At 43.4% G+C, this 25,441-nt stretch overlaps 3 protein-coding genes and 1 long non-coding RNA gene across 17 annotated transcripts in view; 2 read left to right on the plus strand and 2 right to left on the minus strand.

The window, feature by feature from the left end:
- Window positions 1-5,566: 5,566 nt before the first annotated feature.
- Window positions 5,567-14,275, minus strand: BRK1 (BRICK1 subunit of SCAR/WAVE actin nucleating complex). The gene is made up of 3 exons (XM_008536075.2): window positions 13,894-14,275; window positions 6,728-6,810; window positions 5,567-6,213 (listed from the first exon to the last, which is right to left on the minus strand). The coding sequence occupies exons 1-3, from the start codon at window positions 14,009-14,011 to the stop codon at window positions 6,187-6,189; spliced, it is 228 nt and encodes a 75-aa protein (XP_008534297.1). The 5' UTR covers window positions 14,012-14,275; the 3' UTR covers window positions 5,567-6,186.
- Window positions 14,276-14,282: 7 nt separating this feature from the next.
- On the plus strand, window positions 14,283-16,687 carry LOC139076094 (uncharacterized). Its single transcript, XR_011527349.1, has 3 exons — window positions 14,283-14,421; window positions 15,317-15,432; window positions 15,654-16,687. It is a non-coding gene; the product is annotated as an uncharacterized lncRNA (long non-coding RNA).
- Window positions 16,688-17,536: 849 nt separating this feature from the next.
- Window positions 17,537-21,136, plus strand: FANCD2OS (FANCD2 opposite strand). Of its 4 annotated transcripts, none has more exons than XM_008536070.2 (2): window positions 17,537-17,858; window positions 20,309-21,136. In XM_008536070.2, exons 1-2 carry the CDS (start codon window positions 17,801-17,803, stop codon window positions 20,851-20,853), a joined length of 603 nt encoding a protein of 200 aa, XP_008534292.1. In that variant the 5' UTR covers window positions 17,537-17,800; the 3' UTR covers window positions 20,854-21,136. The 4 variants fall into 4 exon arrangements, with proteins under 4 accessions (XP_008534292.1, XP_008534295.1, XP_008534293.1 ...); XM_008536073.2 differs by having other exon boundaries at window positions 17,805-17,946; XM_008536071.2 differs by lacking the exon at window positions 17,537-17,858 and adding an exon at window positions 17,944-18,083.
- A 758-nt stretch (window positions 21,137-21,894) lies between these two features.
- The window catches only part of FANCD2 (FA complementation group D2), a 47,791-nt gene continuing 44,244 nt past the window's right edge, over window positions 21,895-25,441 (minus strand). For all 11 annotated transcript variants that reach the window (XM_070576530.1, XM_070576523.1, XM_070576527.1 and 8 more), the window contains 3 exons: window positions 24,720-24,866; window positions 23,487-23,582; window positions 21,895-22,308 (listed from right to left, as the gene is read on the minus strand). In XM_070576530.1, the coding sequence (XP_070432631.1) occupies window positions 22,234-22,308; window positions 23,487-23,582; window positions 24,720-24,866 (318 nt within the window). In that variant the 3' untranslated portion in view covers window positions 21,895-22,233. The remainder of the gene's footprint in view (window positions 22,309-23,486; window positions 23,583-24,719; window positions 24,867-25,441) is intronic.

Consider the following 25,441-nt stretch of genomic DNA (forward strand, 5'->3'; position numbering starts at 1 on the left):
TCCTTTCTACTTTTCCATCTTCTAAATTTTCTTTTAGGAGAATATATTTTGCCTTGTTTATATTTTGATTAAAAAATACAAAGTATAATAACAAAGCAAAACTGATAGTCTCACCATATAAAATTAACAATATATTTTTACAGTACTTTCCTTTAAAAAACCACCACCAGCACAAATGAGGAGGCAAAAACACCCTTTAATTTCCACACTGGTCCCATTTCCCTCATTCCTCCCCAGAGGCAGCAACTTTGATGTGTATCTACCCAGGCTATTTTTTTCTAAATTTATTTTAAATTTACATATAGTAGAATTCACTCTTTCTGGTATGTAGATCTGAGTTTTGACAAACACAGAGTTGTGTGACCATCACCACAATCAAAATACAGAATATTCCATCAGCCCCCAAAATTCCTTTGTGGTCAAACCCTACTCCCAGGCTTATGCCTGGGCAACCACTGACATCTCTCCCTTGTCCTTAGAGTTTTCCCTTTTCCAGAATGTCATATAACGGACTCATACGGTATGGAGCCTTCTCTGTCTGGTTTTTCACCTAGCATCATGCATTTCGGATTTGTGTTGCAGTACCTATCAAAGCTTATTCCTTTTTACTGCCAAGTAGTATTCCACTACCAACTCACCAACTGAAGGACAAGTTACTTCGTTTTTAGCAATTATTAATAAAACTGCTATAAACATTTGCATATAAGCTTTTTTTGTGAATATAAGTTTTCATTTCTCTTAGGTGAGAATCATCTAGGAGAGAGATTGCTGGCTCATATGGTGTTATGTTTAACTTCACAAAAACTTGCTAAGCTGTTTTCCCAGTGGCTGTATAGTTTTGCATTCCCACTAGCAATGTATGAGAGGTCCAGTTGCTCCACATTCTTGCTTGCACTTAGTATTATCGTTTTTGTTCCTGTTCTATTTAACAATTTTTAGCCATTCCAGTAGATTGCATAGCTGTATCTCACTGAGGTTTTCATTTGCAATTCCCCAGTGACTAATAACGTTGAAAGCTTTTCATGAGCTTGTTTGCCCTCCTTTTGTCTTCTTCCAAGCATCAGTTCAAATCTTTTGTCCATTTCTTTATTAGGTTGTTCTCTTATGGTTGAAATTTTGATACTTCTTTATATATTTATCTAGGCCAGTTTTTAATGCTTTTCAAACACTTGTGTGTACCCATAATCTATATTGTAGTGATGTATCACTTTTATGATAGTAAAAAAAACAAACATTAACATAACCAAAAACCAAAACCAAAACTTGATTTACATACAGTTTTCACCTCTTTTTTATTTAATAAAGTTGGCACTACCATGTTCCTGTGTCTATGTTATGTTTTCCTGCAAATGTCATTTTGGTGTCCTTTGGGTTGCTTTGGAAAACAGCGTGAAGAATGACTACACTGTAAGCTCCAAGAGGAGAAACTATGCGTCTGTTTCTCACTATTTTCTCTCAGTGCCTCACACACAGTAGACATACAATGACAAACAACTTCTTTGGCAAAATGTCAAAGCCAAATTGAATTACTTAACATTTATTAAATTAGAACATTTTACTCTTAAAAAAATTATATTAATAAAATGTTTCACCTTCTAATGTACTTATTTACCATCTTTAAAGTCACACCCGGATTGTCACATTGAATGAGTTCAGATTTCAGGATAAAATAAATCTTGATTCAAAAGTGTTATATAATGAATATACAGAAATTTTTTGTACTATTCTTGCAACTTTCCTGAGTCTGAAAATTATTTCACAATAAAATTCTTTAAAAAACATTATGGTTGGGGGATGCAGATCGTGAATACTGGAACCATGTGGATTAAGGCATAATACCAACCTCACGCTCCGTAGTCTCAACGAGCCCAAAGGTGCCAACGGGAGTGCTGCCCTAGATTTTTTCAGATGCAAACGCTGATGTCAAGGGACACTACTTAGCTAGATGTGACAAACAACTGCCCTTTCCTCTCTCAGGTTGTCAAGGAAATCCAGGGAGAGGCTTGTAAGTGATCAGGAGGATCACAAAACAGAAAACAGAAAACTGACTTGGGAGACCCTGAACAGGTCTGCGCTGATTTGGAAATAAGGAGACCTGGGTTTTAGTTTTGGCTTTGCCACCAGGTAACTGGATGGGCATGTCACACAACCTGCCTCAGCTTATTTCTTCATTTTTCAAAAAGCAGGAGTGGACTAGGTTCTCTCTAAAATTCTTTTTCACCTTAAAGTAGTGAAACCTTTAGTTCTTGGTAATCCTAACCTTCAGACAACTAGTATACCGGCTAGCTTTTCTTCAGAAAATAAAGCTGACAGCCCTAAGTCAACTTGCTTTTCATGTTGTATAATCCACTCGACAGACACGCTGCCTTGAGAAAGCAGCTGTATTTTCCTACAGTTACTAACGGCACCAGTTTCCTAGCTCACACTCTCCAGAGGCAAGTGAGGGCAAAGCTTTTTCTGCAGACACCAGGATGAAACAGAGCACAGATGCAGGGAAGGAGCCTAGAGACGAGCAGGATTTCCATCCCACTTAGTGTAGCCTAGTAACAAACAATGTTTACAAACATGGCTTTAGCTTTGTGAGATAAAGGGGGAAAGTTCAAAGGACTGAGTAACAAGAGCAAGATGACACAACTTGGTACATCTCTTAACGTCAAAAAGAGCAGTTCCCTAGTTTCTTCCTGCTTCTGAAATCCAGTTCAAGCTGTTTTTAAAGACAGATTGAAAACTGCTTTATTATCAAGAGATTTGTAATCTATCAAGGCCTAATAGCTCGCTAGTTCAAACCCCTTACTCCCTAGTTTTTCAATAAATATGTGAAATAAACTAAATTACAGGGCAAAAATATTTCCAACTGTAAGAGCATGAAGAGGTTTCCCTGAAGGCTCCTATGAATGGCTGAGAGAGGGTTTCTCATATCTAGCTCATTTCCCACTCACGTTAGAAAACAGGAAAGTCCTTCATAATTATCCTTCTTCAAAAATCATTATGATTTCATCAAGAAAGAAGAAAGGCACAATGTGGATAACTTCCCTACATTGTGTAACCTGGGAAGACAAAAAAGAACTCAATCCAGTTTTTCATTATGTGGCAACTGAGAACAATTTGGATTCTGAAAACCTGAGTATATTTAACCTCTCTAAAACTCAGTCTCCTGATAGTTCAAATCAAAATAACTATCCTGTCAGTCTCTTAGTTTTGTTATAAAGATAAAACATTATGCTTTTTTAAAAAAACAGAACAATTGAGTAAATAGAGGTTAAAATATAAAACAGAGCTTTATCATCCTCAGTGAGGGTGAAATGTTAGTCTATCAGAACTCTAACTGCATAAATCAAAGAAGTGACACATTGGGGACAAACTAAATGGGGGGTCAGCGTAACACATTTATGGACTGCAGTGACCTGTGAGTAAAGATGTGTATGCCTTGAGAGTGAAATCGCAGTCTCTGGAGCCTGACCAGGGTCTTTCAGAAGGCAGATGTAGCTGCTTCTTTGGGCTCCAGAAGCATCTCTAACCCCGAGATCACTAGAGGAGGTACTAGAGTTGATTAAATTCCTTAGGCAAGACTTCCAGAATATACCACATAGAATTAAACCTTCAGAGAAAGGAAGCTGGAAGTGAAAACTAGACAACGCAAACATCAATGCAAACAGTGTTCGTCAGACACAGCAAGAAAAACCCATGAAGCCTCGTTTACAAAAGGAAGGCGAGGAGGCATACAACACTGACGGAGATGGGCAACAGCTCAAAGAGTGTCTCACATGAGCAGAGTAACGGGCACCGGACTAGAAACGAGAAAGTGAGTTTTAGGCGTGCTCACAGCGCATGCAGACGCAGAACGGTCACAGTCGTCTGAGTCAGATAAGCCGAGGCTCAACTTCCAGCACCTTCATTTACTTCACAGGACTTTGGGCAAGTTTTAGCCTCTCTAAACTTGTTCCTCATCGGTTACATGGAGATAAGAATGCCTACTTCTTGGGGCTTAAGGATTAAATGAAATAAAGTGCCTAAAAACCAGCACACTTAACACATGGTCACACTCAATAAATTACAGACAGCACTAGCTGTTTATCATTTCCTAAGGGGGTGCTAACCCAGAAAGGCATGCCGACACCTTAAAGTGCCAGGTAAGATGGAGGAGTGACTACTACTAGACAAGGCTGGGTTCACTTGTTTCCTACCCCAAATGTTACCAGTTGGTTTCCTTACAACCAGCAGATTACCATTGGCAACATGGTATTATTCAGAGCACTAACTTTTTAAGAAGTATTACTGTGATATCAATAAATTAACAGACTAGTATCTATAGGACCATAAAAAAATTATCAAGTCTTTTCACATATAATCTCATTAAAGGAAGGGCTTTTCCTGCTTATATAGATTACCATCACTTTTGCTCCTATTACTATCTTATGTTACAGTCCTTGCATATAGGAGGAACTCAATAAATATCTGTTAAATTGACGGCAGAGCACCAGATAACCCAAACTTGAGCTTTAGAAGTACTTCTTTCTTTATCCTGGAAAGGATAGGGGAACTATTATGAATAATAAATTCAAGAGACTGTTAAAAGCACGCTACAGATGAGCTCAACAATGTTCGAAAACAGCACTTACCAAAGTAAAGGATGTCTGTTTTGTCTCCATTGTAAAAATCCCATCTTTAAATGAAGGGACTACTTAAAATGGTCTTCTAAAGGTCTGAGCAGGGGTTCTAAAAAGATGTGACAGTACAAAGCAGCTTCAGCTCTACAAGTCAGTTCAACTGGTATTTACGACTACGTGCCTTCTGCAAGGCACCCAGCTGGGCAATACTACAGGAAAAGGTGCTCCTGCAGACACTACATCAGAGAACAATTCCTAACAAAATCAAGCCCAGAGCTGAAGGGCAGTGTTAGCATGGGAGGATGGGAGGGACTCAGAAAAAGAAAAGGTAAGTGCTGAATGAAAAAGTCAAGTCTGGGAGAACTTCCTGGAGGAAGTCTAGCTTGAGCTAGACTTTGAAAGGCAAGTAAGAATTGAATAGAGGGAAATGAGTGTGTACAAAGTATGATGACTCCTATGTGACTAAAATGGAGATTCTATATAGGGGATATGCCTCTAGAATTAGGCTGGCACAAGTTTATAGCAAGCTTTGAATGCTAGAATGAAAAGTTTTAGACTTTTCTGTTTAAACTATTTGCTCTTCAAAAGAAGGAGACATTTAGTTTGTACCTTATAAAACTAACAGTCTGCCCTGGATTGTGGTTAAATAGTGTGGATGCTGGTATTTCAACAGACTGTAGCATCACGCCTGATTCAACATTGTATCTTTTATTGGAGCATAACGAGCCTACACAGTAAGTACTTGGTAAATGTCTGCTGAATGACCAAGGGAGTCCCAGGATGAATCAGTCAGCTCAAGTCCAAATATGGGGGCTCCAGCTAGTGAGCCACCTGGGCTTTGATCAAACAGCTACATCTGAAAGTTTTATGTTAGAATAATAATCCCACACATCAGATTTCTGTGGAATAGGTGAATCCCATCTCTAGCTCCTCTCCCCACCACAATCACAGCAGTCAGATCAAGTTGAGGAGTTTATTCGGGAAATATGAGAGGCAAAGACACCCCAAATGACAGAAAACTCTGAAAATGTCCCTTCAAGCCAATTGGGGATCTGGGCTTGACCTCCCCAAGAGGACAAGAAACTGTTGGGATAGCAACAACATTCTCTGGCAGCCACCCTGCCAGGACGTGAGTGTCTCAGCCAGGACTGCCTCCCACCCCCCATCAAAGGTAGGAAGGGGACACACACTGCTTATAGAATCAATGCAGAGGCAATGAGAGCTGTAAAGAAAGCCTGAGAGAGAGAAAGAGAGAGGTGGGGAGGACCTTAACAAAGAGTCCCAGGCTTTGGGCTCTGAATGCCTCAAACACATTGACAAGTAGTTCTATAAAATGTTACTGAAAAGGTAAAATGCCTAATGTTGTTTCCAAGACTTCCCCTGGACCTCTCCCCACATGCCACATCACACTCCCAGATGCACATGGCAGAGCCCAAAGGCCACATTTTTGAAAAAAGAAAAACAAGAATAAGCCCTGTTGCTCTTTAAGGAGAGAAGAAGGAGCTGAAGGCTGCTGGGGCCTTTCCCACGTAGGCCTGTGTTCTGTATAGCAACTTCCCAGCAGCAGCATGGCACAGTTCTAGGTGAGCGTCTCACCTTTTGTCACCTGTCAAAGGAAAATTGACAATTAGATAAATTCAAAAGGATAGAGGGGTCTAAAAAAAAAATATCTTAGGGCTGGCCCCGTGGCCGAGTGGTTAAGTTCGCGCGCTCCGCAGCAGGCGGCCCAGTGTTTCGTTAGTTCGAATCCTGGGCGCAGACATGGCACTGCTCATCGGACCACGCTGAGGCAGCGTCCCACATGCCACAACTAGAAGAACCCACAACGAAGAATACACAACTATGTACCGGGGGGCTTTGAGGAGAAAAAAAAAAAAAGGAAAAAAAAAAAAATCTTTAAAAAAAAAAAATCTTATTTTAGATCCTAGGTAATTGGGAATGGTAGAAAAGACAACAGCTTTGGAGTCCCAGACACCCGGTTCAAATCCAGGCAAGGCACTTAACTTCTTTAAGCCTGTTTCTGCGTGCAGGTTTGTTTCAGCAGTTAGCGGAAATGTGCATTCCATCTTGCACAGCGGTTGCCTAGCCTCATGAGGAAGCACCTTGCCCATCATACTCACCCGGGCTTCAATGTACTCTATTCTCCGTTCAAGGGCTGTCAATTTCTCGTTTAGTGTTGCGAGTCTTGAACGACAAGACATATCTGGCAAAAGGAGACTGATGTTCAGGATTAATGTCATTCCAGACACAGACACACAGTCAGAAACACACACACAGAGCCTAAGTTGAAGAAGAGGAATGACATATCACGCAGGGGACAAAGAGGAGTGGGTAAGCAAAGCAGGGGAGCGGAGAGGAGAAGGTGAGAAGTACTTGAGGAGCACAGCTGCTTAGCGTGGATCTGCTGAGCTTCCTGCCAAATGTGGTGGGCAGAGAACAACGGCCCCCAAAGATGTCCACATCCTAACCCCCGAAACCTCTGAATATGTATCCGACTTGGCAAAGGGGACTTTGCAGATGTGAGTAAACTTAAGGACTTTGAGATCCTGGATTATCCAGATGGGCCCAATCTAATCAAGTCCATAAATGTAGACAGGAAAGGCAGAAGGAGGAGAAGAGATTCGAAGTATGAGAAGGACTCAACCTGCCACTGCTGGCTTTGAAGATGGAGGAAGGGGCCCACGAGCCAAGGGATTCAAGTCACCTTCAGAAGTTGGGTACCTCAGCTGACAGCAAGCAAGCGTAGAGATCTCAGTCCTACAGCTGCAGGAAACTGAATTCTGCCAACAACCCAATGAGCAAGGGAACAGAACCTCTCCTGGAGCCTCCAGAAAGGCAGGCAGCTCCGCTGCACCTGGATTTCAGCCCAGTGAACCAGTGTTGGACTTCTGATCTACACAACTGTAAAATAACAAATTTATGTTGTTTAAGCCACTACACTGTGGTAATTTGTCATGGCAGCAATAGACAACTAACCAGGGCTGTAGAGATGGCCGTTTGCTAACAGGCAAACTAAGAGCTTCAAGAGATGGGAAATAACAAGAGGAAGAAAATACTCTCGATAGGGAGGAAAAGTGGAGGCCAGGAAAGCAGCAGAGACCATGAGGAGGAGGGAAGGGGCCAGTGTTTCTGAGGTCACAGAAATCACATCATTACTGTTACTCCAGGGGCGTACTTAATGTTTCATCAAGATCCAGCGTTTCAGAACGAGAGAACGCTTGGAGCCCACATTCCATCTGCAAAATTCCTTTTCTTCCTCTACCTTTTCCAGTCTTCTTTCACCACCTCCCCTAAAATGAAACCTACATTTCCCCTAAAATACCTTTCCTTCTGCAAACTTCTCGAACAGAAACTACTTGACTACTATTCCTCCAACTATTCTCAACATACGGGAGAAAAAGGTTTCTGGGCAGGCAAATTATTTCCTACTACCTCCTTCAACGCTGTTGCTCAGTCATCTCTCAATAACCTTCACTTTTTAAGTCTAAAATATCCGCCCCCAGACACTCTCCCACTCAGTGATTTAGCACTTAGCTCACAACCTTCCTTTCCATCTCCGCCCTGGCTGTTATGCAAAAGCATTTTGGCACCCATTCTAACAAATCTTCCTACACCCTGATCTTCCTCAACTTTCAATACGTCCAAATCTTACTCATCTTGCCTGACTAAACATTCTCCTTCAAGCTTCAGTTCAAAGTAGACCTCTGAGAGGTCTGTGCCAGATGGATATAATTCTCCCTCTTCTGTACTTACCTAAACATTTATGGTTGAATTTCCAATCTGAAAGTTGGTCTTAGGTTATCATTTCCCCCTTTGGATAACAGATTTAACAAACAAGAATGTTCACCACTATTACTTAGGAATAGTTTGATAAGTATGCCATATTTACAAGAGACTATTAAAACAACCATTAATGCTACAAAGCCAAACGTTATTTATATACTTGTAATTTATAATTTATTGACATGTCTGTTTCCCACTAGAATCAGTTAGTAAAAGGCAGATCCTGCCTCTTCTTACTCTTTGTAACCTTAGCATCTTGCCTGGCACAGAGATGTTTCCTGAACAAAATGATAGATTCTGTTATGTTAGTGGGACAAAAGAGTGACTCTAGTGTGACTCCACTAATTCTACAAGTGGGGAAACTGAGGCCCATCTTGGATCATTGACAGGACAAAATAGCAGCAGAGCTGAGTTCAGAAGCCAGTTCCCTCACTGCCCAGTATGGTACTCTTTCCCATCACACTGTCCCACCACACACAGCTATCACCCATCTGAACTTCTAGGCCATAATTTATTCCCTACATCTCTTAAAATTTGCTTCTAACCCAACTCTTCCACTTTCTAGTTCATTTTTTTCTTTTTGTTTCCGTATGAGATCCTTTTCCACTCACCCATCTTCATTGCTACTCTTCATTATTCTTTTTCAAAAATAGCTTTATTGACCTATAATTTATATACCATAAAGTTCACCCACTTAAAGTATACAATTCCATGGCTTTTAGAATAAATGTGTGCAACTATCACTGTAATCTAACTGTGGAACATTCTCATAATCCCTTAAAAACCTTGACCCTATTAGTAGTCGCTCCCATTCTGCCTCCTCTCAGCCCCTGGCAACGACTAATCTTTCTATCTCTATGGATTTGCCGATTCTGGACATTCTTCATTCTTTTTAATCTTGTTTTTTTTTAATCTGCTAGTGTGTATCTTCTAATCTCCAGGTCTAGCTTGAGTAGAAGCACCTAAGCGTCCTCCTTTTCCTGGATTCCACTGCCAGGAATGCCCAACAGGACTAAATCTCTTTCAGTCTGGTTTTTAGGTGCTCAAAGGCAGATCACGCATGCTCTTCAGTAACAGCATGAATGTCATCACCGACAACCTGTCATACGCCATAAAAAGAGACAGGCCAAAATTATCTGGAGGAGTGAGGTGGTGAAAGGGAGGGTTCCTTCCTGGATGGCTATCCTGTTCTAGCTCTGTCAATCTGGTAATGAATCAGACTCCAAGAACAACACTTCCGTATGTTACTGGCCTACACGGATAAGCACTGGTGAGAAAAATAAAATGTTCAACTCCAGAAACTTCAATCATATTTCAGATCCCATTAAATACATACTGCTTCAAACAGAATACTGGGAAAGCATTCAGTAGCTGGACAAATCTGAAACCAGAGTACATTTATGTGTACGTATTACCAGACATTAACTGAAAATGCCAGTTGTCCTCCTCAGGGTGCTTGATGGTACGTATACATTACCACTACTGACAAATGCCAGCTACCAGACAGCTCCTTCTCTGAACTCTTATTGCACATAACCTTAGCCTATAAAAATCAACACTCTCTTTTTCTTTAACTGGTTTTGCAGGTAAGTCTTATTTCTCCAACAAAATTCCAAATTTCTTAGGAGTGGCAACTATGCCTGTTTATTCTCATTTATTCCTTTCTCACAGCATCTGACACACCTGGGGTCACAAGAGGCATGCTAATTTGTTGACTAAGTATAAAAACTGATATGTTAAAATAGCCACATTCTCTATTTGTTTTCTTTACACTTCTCTGCACACAGCTTTAGAATCAGGGGGGAAAAGGTAGAAAAATGAAAAGCTATCATCTGTGAAGATCCATTTTTAGAAACTTCACTTCCAAAGAACAGAATAGGCCTAGTGTTAGGACGTTATCACTGCATTATGATCTCTGTGTCCTCAGATTCAGGTGGTGCTCCAACACCAAGAGAGAAAACCACAAAGAGATCATAACTCTACTCTCACCAGCTGGAATCCCAGAGTAACAGCTGTTCAGAAAGTCATTAGCTATCTTGAAAAACAGTTCCCTCTCCAAAGCACATGGCCCACACAGACTCTGTGGTCAGGGTAAGGATTGTAGGATTGCTGCCATTTTCAAAGAGCTCCAGATGGCCCTTCAAAGTTCTATTAATTCTTTGTACCACCAAATCATGTTAGCATAAACACAATACAAGCCCCACAGATATACACCAGAACTGAGGAATTATGCTAAGAGCTTAGACTGGGAAAATACATCCCACACACGTTCATCCTGACTCATCGAATGCCAAGACAATGTAGTCAAGTCTATCCTTATGATTTATTCAGTTTCTCAGCCTGTTGGTCTTTGTCTAAACTCTTGTATCAGGATAGCTGTCAGTCTTCAGGAACTAGCCTCAGGCACACCTGTTACGTCAAATTGCTTTAATTTTTAATCTTGCTTCGTGATTCTGTTCTTACTTGTAATTAATTGTTCTTTTCTTTAAAGGCAGTAAATTCACTTTCTAAAATCTTCAAAAACTACTTAGTAATTACTTCAAACATTAGGCCATTATCATCACTTTAAGGAAGAATTCCAGCTAAGCGAATGGAAGCCATTTCTTCTAGCTCCTAAAGATTGGACTTCTGTGTGTCTATTTCCTCAGTCTAGAACTTTTTGGAAATCTCAAATAAAAAGAAAAGCCTTTATTCTCGATCTGATCACAAAATGCGACTCACACACAGTTGATAAATTCTCAGAGCACATATTTCCTTGCCTATAAAGCAAGAAAAGGACATTTCTCTTTTGCAAATCCTAAGCTCAAAATCTTCGATTTTCGGTCAGTTTCAAAACTCACCCACTGAAAATTTAGTGGGTCTGGTATGTCAAGAAGATTTACGTCAAAGGTAAATGTGTATTATTAAAAGTTTATTAATACAATTCAGTAGTCAGAAATGAAATCATTACATTGCCTGGATCCAAATTTGGGGGACTGAGATGCTAGATAACTTTTAAATTTTGAAATACAGCCCCAATTTGACTTATTTTATTTTTTTATTTTTTGCGTGAGGAAGATTGGCCCTGAGCTAACATCTGTTTCCAATCTCCCTCTATTTCATGTGGGATGCAGCCACAGTGAGGCTGTACAAGCGGTGCTAGGTCCGTGCACGTGGTTCCAGACCCGTGAACCCAGGGCCACGGGAGCCCAGCACAGGAACTTAACCACTACGCCTCTGGGCCAGCCCCTGACTTATTTTAGATGCTTTATTGATGGAACTGACATTCTTTTTTTTGGGTTTGTTTTATTTGTGTGTGTGAGGAAGACTGGCCCTGAGCTAACTACTGCCAATCCTGCTCTTTTTGCTGAGGAAGACTGGCCCTGAGCTAACATCCATGCCCATCTTCCTCTACTTTATATGTGGGACGCCTGCCACAGCATGGCTTGCCAAGCGGCGCCATGTGTGCACCCGGGATCTGAACCGGCGAACCCTGGGCCACTGAGAAGCGGAACATGCGAACTTAACTGCTGCACCACCGGGCCGGCCCCTGAACTGACATTCTTAATACTTTGCTTGGCTATTCTGTGTGTACATATCAGATATTAACTCCTACCAGATAAACGAAGTCTTTTAATTTTTCTTTTTAAAGGTAAAAGTCTCCATGTCATTTTTTTTCCAACTACCTTCCACTGCCTCTCCAGACCAAGCCAAAGTCTCAAAGCTGTGATCCTGTCATTCCAGCCTTTCCCTAGCAGGCCATATTTTGGTTTCTCTTATCTGGCCTTTCTGGATAGGGAATGTTATGAATAAAGAACGCTGTGAGGAACCCCCAGTAACAGCTTAGCTCTCTAGGAAAACAGGAGAAACTAATTACAAGAACTAACATGGAAAGAGTTTGCAAAGAATGAAAAAAAAACCCAAAAACTCTGAGAAAACCCGGACTGATTAGCAGGGTAAATAGGTCAGTATGTCTCAACTGTTTTCAGTTCATCAAAATCAATTAGTCTAGAGGCCGGCCCCATCTCCGAGTGGTTAAGTTCATGCGCTCTGCTGCAGTGGCGCAGGGTTTCGCTGGTTCGGATCCTGGGCACAGACATAGCACCGCTCATCAGGCCATGCTGAGGCGGTGTCCCACATGCCACAACTAGAAGGACCCACAACTAAAAACACACAACTGTGTACAGGGGGGATTTGGGGAGAAGAAGCAGGAAAAAAAAATCAATTAGTCTAGCCTCTTGGAACTTGACTCTCCTGTCTCCAAACCCATGTATCTTTTTCTCTAAACCATACTCCTTCACTTACACTTAAAAAAAATTTCAGGGTACATGAGGTCTGATTTCTTGGCTACCATTCCCAGCCACGACCTCTACAGCAAGCAACGTGCATGACTATGTATCACTGACACATACAACACTCTCTTCTCTCATTACCCACCATCCCAAGACATGAGAAGATTATAATCCTCCACCCTTTGCAGGTAAGCACATCAACATAAAAACGATGCTCTGCTTGGTTCTGAAGTTGCCATTATTTCATCGTCCAGACAGAAATTCTCTGAACGCAGGAAACGGCTCTTATTCTGTGTGTCCCCAGTGACTGAGAGCGAACCCTGTCCTGAGACCCAGCTCTCTGGATGCTTCCTGGTACACGCATCTTCTGTCACCTTTACATTCCTTAGGACTCTTCAGTCCTCCAGCCAGAACAGAATTAATTCGTTTCTAAGTCTTTTCACACATCGGTTTCCTCTACTTAATCTTAACTGCTTCATGTTGCTGAATTAGTGGGACAGAAGCACACCAGCTGGAAAGAGATCACTAACTGTCACCGCTACGCCTTGCGATTATCTAAGAAAGTCTCCCGGCGCCCAGTCCTCCTAAAGAAACACTTGGAGGACACGGGGTGGGAGCCTGTCACAGGCGTGCTGTCCAGAAGGATGCGGAACAACGCAGAAGGAAGCAGGCCGAGCCCAGGCAGGATTCCGCTGGAAGCAGCCAGAACACCTGCTGTCGACCAGATACCGGCCACACAGAGATGCCCACGGCCGTCCGCGATCCGGACCTTCCCTCCGACCTCCCCCCGACCACTCCCAGCAGGGCACGCGCGGGAGACAGGCGGGGACCGCCAGGACAGCGGCCGACCGGGCGACTAGAGGCCTGCGACCTGACGCTGAAGGAGACGGGGAGCGGGCAGGAAAGCGGGGCACAACGGACGCGGGGGCCGCTGAGGAGAGGCGCAGAGGGCGGCAGGGGCCGTCGACACGTCCGGGAAGCCGAGACCAGTCAGTGGGTCGGGGTGACGGCGATGAAGCCGGTGAGCTCAGCAGGGGCAAGATAATCACCCAGGGACTGCCCAGGGAGCCCAAGGGTCAAGGCGGGAGGGGGAAGGTGGCGCCCGGAGGAAGCGAAACCCAGCAGGACCCGAGGGCGCCCAGCAGGCAGAGCCCCCGCACAGCTTCTCAGCGTCCCTGCCGAAACGCCTCAAAGGCCTCCCTCCATCCCGCCTCCCCTGCGCGCCCGCTGACCGAAAGAGTTGAGAAAGTCCGCGATTTTCTTGATGCTGCTGGTGATGACCTCAATGTACTCCCGGTTCGCCCAGTCCTGGTGAATCTCCCGCTGCACCGGATCCTCTTGTCCCGCCATGGCTGCCGCCTAAGGAAGAGCGACTGCGCAGGCGCCTCGACCCTGCAGGCCGCCAGTGCGCCTGCGCCGCCAGCCCACGCCCATCCCCGGGCGCTCACGAAGCCACAGGCATTGTGGTGCGCCTGCGCGATGTCATGTCCTGGTCTGCGTTTCCGCTCTGCTCCCACGCCTGTGAAAACTGTCGCCTCAACCAGGGCGGGGAGAATGGAGTGCGCACGCGCCAAGAGCCCCCTACCCACGACCTACGGGGTCGCTGGCGGTTATGGGCGTTAGAGGGCGCGTGGTCCCGCGTCAACCCGTCCGTGACCTGCTCCAAACTAAGCTTGCGATCTGTGTCAGCAATAAGATGGGCATAGCCGATTGAACCACCTTAAATATGTCATTTAAAAAATGCCTTTCACACAACACAGGTGATGTCCCACCTTGCATTTACCAAATGAACAAAACGTTATTTTTTTTTAAACGTTAATACCCTGTGACTAAAGGGAAATTGATAGGCTCGTAAATAACTGGTCACACTGTAAACTGGCACAGTCCCTTCAGAAGGAAATGTGTAAATTGTTAGCAAGAGCTGTAAAACTTTTCAAACTTTTTGACCTAATCATTTCATTAAGAAAATCATTGAAAAAGAAAAAATAACTTTAGGCACAAAGGTGCTCTTTCAAGTGTAATCTATTAAAAAACAACTATCTCAACAGCTGGTATACCCACTTACAGCATATTATGCAGTCATTTAAATGCTAAGGAACACTATGGCAACATGACATGATAGATTGAAGGGGAAAAACAAAATAGAAATTTTTCTTTAATTGCAACTATGCAGAAATTGTCTGTTTGAGGACAAGGAGGATATACCAAAAACGTTAATATCTGGCTTGTCAAGGTAGTGGAATTTGGACAATTCTATTTTTATTTTAGGGAATATTTACAATCTGGTTTGTGCAGTAAATGCCTTTTGTTAAAATATATATGTATGTGTATATATATATACATATATATATATGAACAGTCCTTTAGTAGTACAGTAGAAGATTTTACAAGCTATAAAGCTGCTTTTATAGCTTTTACCTCACTGGACCTTCACAAACCCTGTGGGAGGAAGTCAGGAAGAGATTTCTCATTTTACAGATAAGAAAATGGAAGTTCAAGGTCACACATCCAATTAAGTGATGGACCTTCAACAGCTGGTTCCAGACTCCTTTATGTTTTTACTGTACCACTCTAAAAACAGGTTAAAGTTTATCTGAGTTCTCCTATGTATTCCTATAAATGATTTCTAAAATAATAATAAATATCGAACCCCAGGCGTCCCGAAGGCTCTCTGCCATTCAAGACTCAGCTTCCTAAGTGATCCTGTTGAAGTAGTATTTTGCTCACCGCAAGTCACAGAGAAGTCAGATAGACCTGCTTTTCCTTTAAAGGTAGGGCATCTCAGTTTCAAATCCTGAGTCTACCACAGAGGAGTCACTTCACCTCTCTGAGCTTTGGTTTCTTCACGTGTAATACAAGGAGAACAGCATAGATGGGTTAGGATTGTTGGGAGAATTAGGTGAGAAAGGATAAATGAAACTCTAATAAGCACAGTGCCTGACTCCTCACAAAGTATGCACTCATGATCAGTTTACATTTTCTTTTTATGCAGAAAGCGAAATACACATATCTATCACTTTTTAAAAAAATATCCAGTGGTCTTCCATGGACGAGTCAGGCCCAGCTCTTCTTTTGCTTGACTTCCTACACACCTGTTCCAGAATCTCCCCTGTAATTCCAAACAACTGAAGGATATGCTGCTGTCCAGAGTGGAGAATGTTCCTCTTGACTTTTGGAGCTTTTTTCTAAATGCCTCATGGAACTTGCTGTCAGGCAGTCCTCCATTAAAGGGTTTGCCAGTGTGGTCATTCTTCATTGTAGAAATTGTTTCTGATGTGTGATGCAGGGCTGCAGAGGGAAGGCTGCTGGTGCAACTATGAATGCTTCCTGCGGCAGGTTGCCTCAGCATAAGGGAACTGGGTCCCCATCTTCTCTTTCAGTCCATCATACGCTTCACGGAACTTGGGGATCTTGTCAATGACTCCAGGTATAAGAATCAGCGTGGAATCAACTTCTTGAAGAAATGTGTCAGTTGTATTAATTGTGATCATTTGAGCCTCCTTTGCAATTATGTGTACTTGGACCATCATTTGTACAGCTGTGGATATGGCGTGTGCATCACAGCAGTGTTTTGGGCTGCTTTGAAAGCAACAAATCGGCTTTTGGCAGAGGGAATGTGGCTATTGTCACAAGAATCCCTGAATCAGGCAACCAGAATATTGAGTGCTGCATGATACGGACCCAGTTGATGTTGTAAGTCATCAGTAACGTGTAATATGGGAGATTCCGGTTTTCCGTATGTGCATAGTAGCCACGGAGCTGAAATATCAGACTCACAGGTGATGGTAAATGATGCCTTGAGAATACATCCCTTAGAGCTGGGCAGACTGCACAGAGGACTGTGGAGCAGATCGTCATAAAAGCATGAAGCCCTCTCTATCCAGTAATTTTGAATTATACAATTTTGCTTTGGAGGCTTTCATTTTAAAAAAAACTGCAATAAAAACTACTGTTTTATTTGTTTTTTAGATAACAGTTATCTCTTTTATTCAAGAAGAAAATAAAAATAAACTTACTGGAAAAAAATTTTATAATTCAAAATCATTTTAGTCTCTTCCAAGATTCATCATTCTCTGCTCCTCTCTCCATTTTCTGACAACCCCCCCGATCCCCACCACAAACTCTTTCCACTTACCTCTCCTTCCACGCAGTGCCACACACACACAGAATGGGCAACTGACAATTCTTGACAAGTCCCTCAAGCTATCTAGTCTTCCATACCAGGATCTCAGCCTGACGCCTCCCAGGGGCCCCAATTCTCTCCACTTAAACCTCACCCAAAGAGCTGGACAAAAGGTGACAGCTCTTATTTGTGCTGTGTTCTACAGTTTGAAAAGCGCAAAGGCACTTTCTGAGTGGATAAGAGAAGGGCAGGTGGGCCATTAGTTAATCCCTCCCACAGACGCCGCACACTGCCAGGCACCGCCATAGGCAGGCACCAGGGATGTAGGAGTCAACCGGGTTGACCGCTCTTCCCTCAGCTGTCCAAAGCAATTGCTTGCAGTGATGCTTACGAAGTTGTCAAATCACTTTCACTACGGTGAAAGGGTCAGTTTTTCAGCTTTGTGAGAATGGGACAGCACCCTCCTTTTGGAGGTTTAACAGAAGGCAGAGAAAAGTTTTCGGTCCAGAAGTCAAGGGAAGACATATATCTTTCTTCTCGTTATTGGCAGGCAAGCATTTATAAATTCTGTCTCTTTGTACTGGGATCATTCCAATGCAGCGACAAAGGCCTTCAGAACTCTGGGTAACAGCCTGAATACTCGCTGAGCAGGGTTTAATGAGTAGAGACTAACTTTTAACACTAACTACAGGTCCTGGGACCTTTATGCAGGTTCGTGACAGAAGCCTTTGAAGTGGGCGTGTCGTCCTCTTTGACTAGCGCAAAGGCACACAGGTGTGGCAGCGTGAGGAGGCGGAGGGGGCGGGGAGGAATGGAGGGGAACGGAGGGGACGGGATTCGAACCAGCACTCCTGAAGGCTGAGTCCTGGACGGGGTGTTCCAAGGTGGTGGGGGTGGGGATTCTAGCCCTGACGCCCCCCAGCGGGGCGCCTCGAGCCCCCACCCCCCGCCGCGGCTCGGGCTCCCCCGCGATCCTGGATCACAAAGGCCGTTGCCAGGCGCCTGGTGGAGAAAAGATGCGGCCCGGGAACAGCAGCCGCCACTCTGGAGCGTGCGTCCCACGAAGTTCAGCAGGTGAGCCCCCGGCCCGGATGGTGAGACCGGAACCGGGCTCCCACTGCCACCTCCGTCTCCGCCAGAGCCGTCTGGGGCCGGCCTCCGGGTAGGGACCCCCGGGGGACAAGCCCCTTCTTCCAGCTGGGAGGGGAAGTCTCCCCCACTCCGGGCAGCTCCAGCCCCTCGGGATCACAGTTCACAAGGACCTCAGCTGCACTTTGATGCTGCCTTCCCCTTTCCCAGGTGGGGAAATCGAGGGACAGACTTCTTTGGAACGGGAGGAGCGGTATGAAGGGGGAGCCTTTTTGGCCAGGAGAACCAGCTCCCCGTTTGGGAGCTATTAGAGCAGCTCAGCAGACTTCTAGGTTCAAGCCCTCCTGAAGTGGATGACGGTGCCTTCCGGGTGGTGGGAGTGGTGGGGGTTGGAGTGCAGTGGAGTGGGGTCAACTATCTTCTTTTAAACTTTGTGTGAAAGTGGTGGGAAGACCTGGGGTCAGAAGCCCTCATCCCATGTTGGTTCTGCCAACTATTTACGCTGGACATTTGATAGAGCTTTTTATGTCTGGTCCCATTTCCTCTTAGGAAACAAGCCAGGAAAGTCTCCTGGGATTAAATACTTCTTTTGGGCACATGCTCAGAGGAGTTAACACCCTCCACTCCCACCTTGTCATGGTGGTGTACCAGAGCAGCCCTGATCTGTGATGTATGTTCTTAGGATCATGATATCAACCATCAGAAGCCTTTCATACGCTGTTTGGAGTAGAGAACTATCCCTCCAGTGGTTTCTCATGCTAAGGCAGGCCAGATAGTAGAACACAGTACCAGAAAGGGCCAGTGTATATCAGGAGAAACATACCAGTTGGAGGAAATCAACAAATCTCCTTTATACTAACCATTGTCAAGGGCAGGTCTTCTTGTTTGAAATGTCACCAACAAGTCTTTCAAAAAAAAAAAAAACTTTGTCTCACAAACGATGGTGGAGGTGTCAACTTTCCACAGCACTTCCTGGGCAATTACTGGATGGGATGGGATGAGATCTGCTGCTGTTACCTTTTGGGCGAGAAAAGAGGAGGGGCAAAGAAGCACACTCGGCTGGAAAGAAACGGATCTGCTATGCCTGTTAACATAAGTAGGTGCTCAAAAATGTTAGCTGCTTCTGAATTCAGTAAAACCCTTTGTATACTGGCAATTTTAAAGTAGAATGATGGAGAATCCAGATTCTACGTGGACAATTTTGAGTTAACAACATCTTCCCAGCCCTTTCCTTTATCTCCAAAGGGGGAAACAAGAAAAATCAAGTTCTTAACCAGTGGGTCTCCCATAGATAAGAAAACAAAACACAAAAACAAAACATACCTTGAAAAAACAGAAAATATTTAAATATTTTTAAGGATTGGCCTTTGGAAACTTTTTTCCTCCCAGCCTGGTGTAATTCCTCTGAGGTGGTACATAAGTAGCCCAGGTTTCTGAGACAGCTGTTCCCTTGTCTCAGAAAACAGAGGTTTTTAGGGCCAAGAGGAGACTATCTCCATAATTAAGAATAGTGAAAGCCAAAGTGCCTTGAAAGGAACAGCATAAGTTCTTAAGCTATCTAAGGTGCCTCAGAAAAATCCCTAGAGGGTTTGTTTAAACACAGATTGCAGGACCCTACTCCCAGAGTTTCCGATTCTGTAGGTCTGAGGTGAGGCCCAAGAATTTGCACTTCCACCATGTTCCCAGATGATACTGAAGCTGCTCGTCTCTGGATCATACATTGTGAACCACTGGTGTAAAGTACATGGGATGTAGAGTCCAAATAATTAGCAAGACCTGGCCTTTCTTGAGCTTCTAACCACAAAGAATGAGGCCAGCAGCCCCTGGCACCTCAGAGGTGTAGATTCTGTCTTTCGCAGTTGTCAACACAGCGTAGGTCCTAGTGGTGAACTGGGAGACACCCTTTTGGACAAACCCATTTCTTCATCTGTAGAATGGGTTAAAACCTACCTTCAGAGGCTCGTGATAAGGTTTAATAAAGTTTTTGTACACAGCTGTTTCCAGATTCAACATTTGTTACCATCCCCTACTGCCCTTTTTCTTCTTTTTAAAGATTTTATTTTTCCTTTTTCTCCCAAAGCCGCCCGGTACATAGCTGTGTATTTTTAGTTGTGGGTCCTTCTAGTTGTGGCATGTGGGATGCCGATGCAGCATGGCCTGATGAGCGGTGCCATGTCCGCACCCAGGATTCAAACTGGCGAAACCCTGGACTGCCGAAGCAGAGTGAGCAAACTTAACCACTCGACCACGGGGCCAGCCCCGGTCACCCACTTCCCTTTATAGAATTACTAGTACCCTAACATCTATTGGAATCTGTTCATGGGAACGACAGAGTATGTTAGTCAATAATGAGACAAAGAAATGTGGATTTGAATAGCCATACCCTCACCAAACGCATGCCAGGAAAATTCCATGTTCTGATTTCTCTCCTTTAGGACTATCAATGGCAGGATACCAGCTCTGGTCACCATGGACCCCACTGGACGAGAGCTTCCAATGGCTGCGGCACACAACACCTACACCTTCTTCGAAGCACCCCTTTAGGGCTTCCCCCTGCTTCTCACACACTCCTTCTGATCTTGAAGTGCAGCTGTGCTTTCAAGAGGTCACTCTAGTCCGAGACAGCCCATTCCTGGAGGCTGGGGTGAGTCCTAAGTTACCCTGCCACACATCAGAGCTCCGAACCATGAACAACAAGAAAGGGCTGGTCAGGAAGCCCCAGCCTGTCCGCCTCAGTGGAGTGGATTCAGTCTTTGGCAGGGTCATCACAGCTCAGCCACCAAAGTGGACTGGGACCTTCAGAGTTTCAGATAAGTCAGCCTTTTGCAAAATCATCAGCCGGGAGCACCAGTGGCCCACTGGACTTAAGGAACCTCAGATTCAGATGACAGTGACCATGTGCAAACAGATGCTGCGCTCTATCCTCTTGCTGTATGCAACATACAAGAAGTGCACCTTTGCCTTGCAACACTCCAAGTAAAGGGTCCCCATCTGATTCGTTCCTCACACCATACCCTTTGCTATGTGCCTGAAGCTTACAGAAACCTGTCCACGTAAAGGGAACCATGACATGGCCCCAGCTACCTTGCTTTTCTTGCAGGCAGTGACAATTCAGGAGCCCCTCTCCTCCCTCTCCCTCCAAAAAAGGGCCAGTGACAGAGCGAGGGAGAACATTTTGACTGTAAAGTTGAACAGCCGTTTAAAAGAGAGTCAAACTACATGTAGATGTGATAAAGAACCATTAAACAAACCATATAAACCAATGAGGCTAGTGTGAACTCACTTCAACACCTAAGACCACAATGAGTTGGGGAAATGAAGGGTGTCAAGGAAGGAGATTATGGAGTTCTATGTGCACGAGGATGAAGGGGTCAATATGCGGGTCAAGGATTAATTTAAAAAATAACCTCGCCCACCAAAACAACAACAAACCCCAACCAGCCACACCCTAATACCACTGGAGAGTACAAAAATGGGTAGATATATTAACAAATATTAATATTTACAACCTGACAAGAACGAACTAGATAGCAGCACTGAAATTGGGCTTTCTGGCAGAAGACATGAGAGCTCCCCATTTTAGCTGAAGTGTACTCCTAATGTTCTATTTCTAATAAACTACAAGTAACTTTGTAGCATTCTTGTAACTAGATTATAGGGATAACTCAGAATAATGTGGAAATAAAGTAAACATAATATATACAAAGTCAATATGAGTTTAATGCTGCCTTTTCCCCCTTTGTCATATCTAGATGATGACTGAAAAATTTTAAGCAGCCAAAATATTCCTTTTGACTTTCTTTGGGCATTGACAAGAAATTTGTCACTCTTCCAAAAAGATCGCAAAGATCTCATCTCAAGTAAAAATGGTCCTTATAATAGGAAACAGATGATTTTAACTGTAGAACTGATGTGGTGGCATTAGTCTCCATTATTGCTTTGCACAAATCCCAATTCAATTCCATCTAATCCTTGAGTAATGAAAGAAATCTGGAAAGAGAAATGAGGTAGCTGAGGCAGTACTTAAAACAGAATTTATTTGTAAAACTGGTACAAGCCTAAATTCTGGAATAAATCAGTTTGAAAACTAGTTCCCAAAGCCCAGAATCATGACTACTCTGCAGCAAAGCACTGCCATGTTCGCCCAAGTTGAAAGTAATGCTACATTCAAATTCTGAGCCAGGGTCTTCGATGATGTTAGACAATCTATGAAACCCACAAGTTGATTCAATGAAGCCCCCTCTTCAAGGAAAAAATAGGATGCTTCCAGTTAGAAAGGCAGACAGCAGATATCAAATCCTGAACATAAAATGGTGAGAGGATGGCAGAGACAGAGAGGGGGCATCAGTCTCTCTGTGGTCTAATCAGAGTCGTCATCACTTTCATCACTGTCTTGCTCCTTTTCTCCATCACTTGCTTCATCATCTTCACCATCCTAAGGGGCAAAGGATAATTGAATTATTTCGGGTCACCTGGGAGGCTCCCTGAATTGCAATGCTGCCCCCACAGGATATGCAACTGTACTATGTCATTGTTAAATGGAGGATAGGCTTTAAACCATTCGTTTGAAAGATGAATCACAGACTCCTCCATTCTTCTTGTATCATGACCTCTAAGCCAAGACCATGAAGGGAGGCCATTTTGATACTGACTCAGGTCATTCTGCAACTGAACCAAATTTGCATGATTTTTAAATAAGCCATCGCCCTCCAGATCTACTGCATGTATGTGACATAGAAACAAAGTGGGCATTTAATATAGAATTAAATCTTTGTTAAATTAAAAATTCTGGTGTATTTCAACAGGAATCCAGCATAAAATTCTCTCCAGACTATAACTCTAATCTGGGAGCTTTGCTTAGGACAAAGTACCAAACTCATAGGATACTGTCTGCTTGAAATTTTTTATGAGAACAAAACTTTTATACTATACAAATGAAACAGAGAGCCATGTAATAGACTTTTTCATACTAAATGATCTTTCTGCATCAGCCTCACATTGCATTACAGAGAGGCTCTAGAGCAAGGTTCTTAAATCTGAGCTGCTTGGTGTCCATAATCCAACTGAACTGTAAAAAATTTTATAAACATATATATTTTTCTTTAGCTTTCTTTAAAGTCTTGAAAGCATCTGTGGTAGCCCAGAAAAGAACAAGAAGCCCCACTCTTGTTTTAGTCCTCAGTGGTGGCAGCTTTTGATTTTGTTCTTTGGCTCTCACATTTCTATTTTATATATTCAAACAACATGTTTAAATGGCTTAACTCATTCCTCTCAACACTTGGAGAACATTTTGACCTCTTCTTCTCTCCCCTCTAAAATAGTTTCAGACATGAATTCAGGGAAAATAGGGCGCTATAACAGAAGGGAATGTTCAACTCAGTACGTATGCCACAACTTGAGATTCTCAAGAGTGATTATAAGATCGTGTGGGGGTTTTTTCTGGCCCCCACAGAATTCATATGAGCGCAGAATTTTTGGAGGGAATGGAGACAGGCATAGAAGTATTTGATCATAAACATTAAGCCCGGAAAGTTCTGCACTCTCTGCCAACTCAGAATAATTAACAAAATGCCACCATCAATGCCACACTCTGGGTGCCTCCTGCAGAGATACCTCCGTTGCTTTGCTCTTGGAGACCTGGGATGATGCGTCATCCCCACTCTCATCTGCTGTGCTCTCCTGGGAATTCTGGGATATAATCTCTTCACCCTAAATGTGGATGGGCCAAGACAAATGGTGGGTTATGATCACATTTGGGGTCTCAAGGGGAGAAAGTCTTAGTTTACAGGCAATACAAAGGAAGACATTCAGCCATTCCAACATGGTCAAACATGGACACCAACCTATGATCCAGCATCTAGAGAAGTGATAATCAACCTAAGGTTTCTGAAATGCCTGTGGCTCAAATAAATTATGTAGTTTTACAAAAGGTCCATCTTTGTATTCTAATATCATACTAGATTTGACAAGGCCAGATTGTACTGGTGACTCTTCCAGTTAATGCTGAATACAGTTCTAAAATTTCCCAAACACCTTAACACACCAACCCTGAAAGGCCGCGTAGGGGCTGGTACACTAAAGTGGTTTAAGAACATTAGCTTTGGGTCAGAACTGTTTGGACTCAAACCCCGACTCTATTCACTTAGTGCTGAATGACTTTAGGTAAGTTACTTAAACTCCCTAAGCTTCAATTTTCTTATGGAAACAATAGTCTCTGCCTCATAAAGTTGATGTGATGAAAGGAAGCTAACTCTCTGGGGTGCTGGTCTTTTCATATACAAGATTATAAAACTCAGATATTGTAAGCATGAATGAGAAGGGCTTGAACCCTTTTTGAAAAACGCCGTAACTCCAAAGTAGTAGTATAAACAACATGAGATTTCAGCCAGTCAGACAACTGAAAGAACTTAGAAATGCTCATTTGTTAAAATTAGCCAGAGAATAATTTCAGAAATAAGACAGAAATAAGACTGGTTTAGGGGGAAAAACCAAAATAACTAAACAAAAAAAGCAGCTTGTCCATATACAAAAATGTTATTAGGGCTCTACCCTCAGTAGGGCGTAAAGGTACCCCTCTAGATCTTACTGATCTGGCTCCTCTACCTCTGAGGCCTGGTTTCTATCAGTGGTATGTTTTGGTGCCTTCACTGCCTGGGATGAGGGGTGCAGCCTGTGACCAGGGCCCATAAGCAATGTACCCTAACTTTAAGAGCTAACAGCCACAGACGTAAGAGAAGAACAGTTTAATTGAGAGAGCAGGGCTTAGGTGACCCCCCTTACTTACTTTCCAATGCTCTCACAAAGAAAGGGAGTAGGAGATCACTGCTGGTGGGGTCCCAGACTTACCTGCAAGTCCCGGTTTTTGAGATTGCCCAGCCAGAAAGCCTCCCTGCAGTTGTTGAGCACGAGCATGGCTTTCACTCTGCAAACTAACAGCTCCAGGGTCTTTTTGAGCAAAGGCACGTGTTTGGTGAGTTTTGTGTCCTGGTGAATCTGAACGGAAACAAATGCACCCAACTTATCTGCGTTTATCAACATGCTTTCATATTTCCTATACAGAAACTTTTGAATTCCTGACATCTTCAACACTGAATAGGAGCAGAAGCCCTGCCAGTATAGGCCAGAGACATGTTGCATCACACAGCAATAATCTGGCAGAGTACTCTGAGGAGAATGGGGGCTGTCCTTCAAGCTCTAAGAGCCTAGAAGACATACCACCAACACCTCTAGGTTCCTCTTCATAACCTCTCATTGACCAGTTATCAGTGGATTGACCTAAAATATTCTTGAACATGTATTATACTGACATTAAACAACAGACAGTAGCCCTGTCTAGCTGAGGGTTCTTAAAATTCCACTGTTCAGCACCTTCTGAAGTTAGAATCAGTAGGAAGTGGATCAAAGAATCATTTTGTTTGCCAGTGACTGCAGAACTCTATGGTTCTGTGTTCCTCCAGACAAAAAGTGACAACGGTTCGACTATAGGATTCAAGTGGAAAAGTCCTTTAATGCTAAAATGTTCTCACAAGAGGCAGATGTATTCCTTGACAAGTAAGTAGAACAGCTGA

Source organism: Equus przewalskii, chromosome 15, assembly GCF_037783145.1.
Source record: "Equus przewalskii isolate Varuska chromosome 15, EquPr2, whole genome shotgun sequence".
NCBI classification, from domain to species: domain Eukaryota; kingdom Metazoa; phylum Chordata; class Mammalia; order Perissodactyla; family Equidae; genus Equus; species Equus przewalskii.

What these genes read in the sequence shown, in the direction of transcription:
- BRK1 (XM_008536075.2), bottom strand. Translation starts at nt 14,011, where the DNA reads ATGGCGGGACAAGAGGATCCGGTGCAGCGGGAGATTCACCAGGACTGG. An exon ending in GGACTTTCTCAACTCTTTCG is followed by an intron (nt 6,811 to 13,893) that starts GTCAGCGGGCGC and finishes TCCTTTTGCCAG; the next exon opens with ATATGTCTTGTCGTTCAAGA. An exon ending in TAGAGTACATTGAAGCCCGG is followed by an intron (nt 6,214 to 6,727) that starts GTGAGTATGATG and finishes TTCCTTTGACAG; the next exon opens with GTGACAAAAGGTGAGACGCT.
- FANCD2OS (XM_008536070.2), top strand. Translation starts at nt 17,801, where the DNA reads ATGCGGCCCGGGAACAGCAGCCGCCACTCTGGAGCGTGCGTCCCACGA. An exon ending in CGTCCCACGAAGTTCAGCAG is followed by an intron (nt 17,859 to 20,308) that starts GTGAGCCCCCGG and finishes TCTCTCCTTTAG; the next exon opens with GACTATCAATGGCAGGATAC.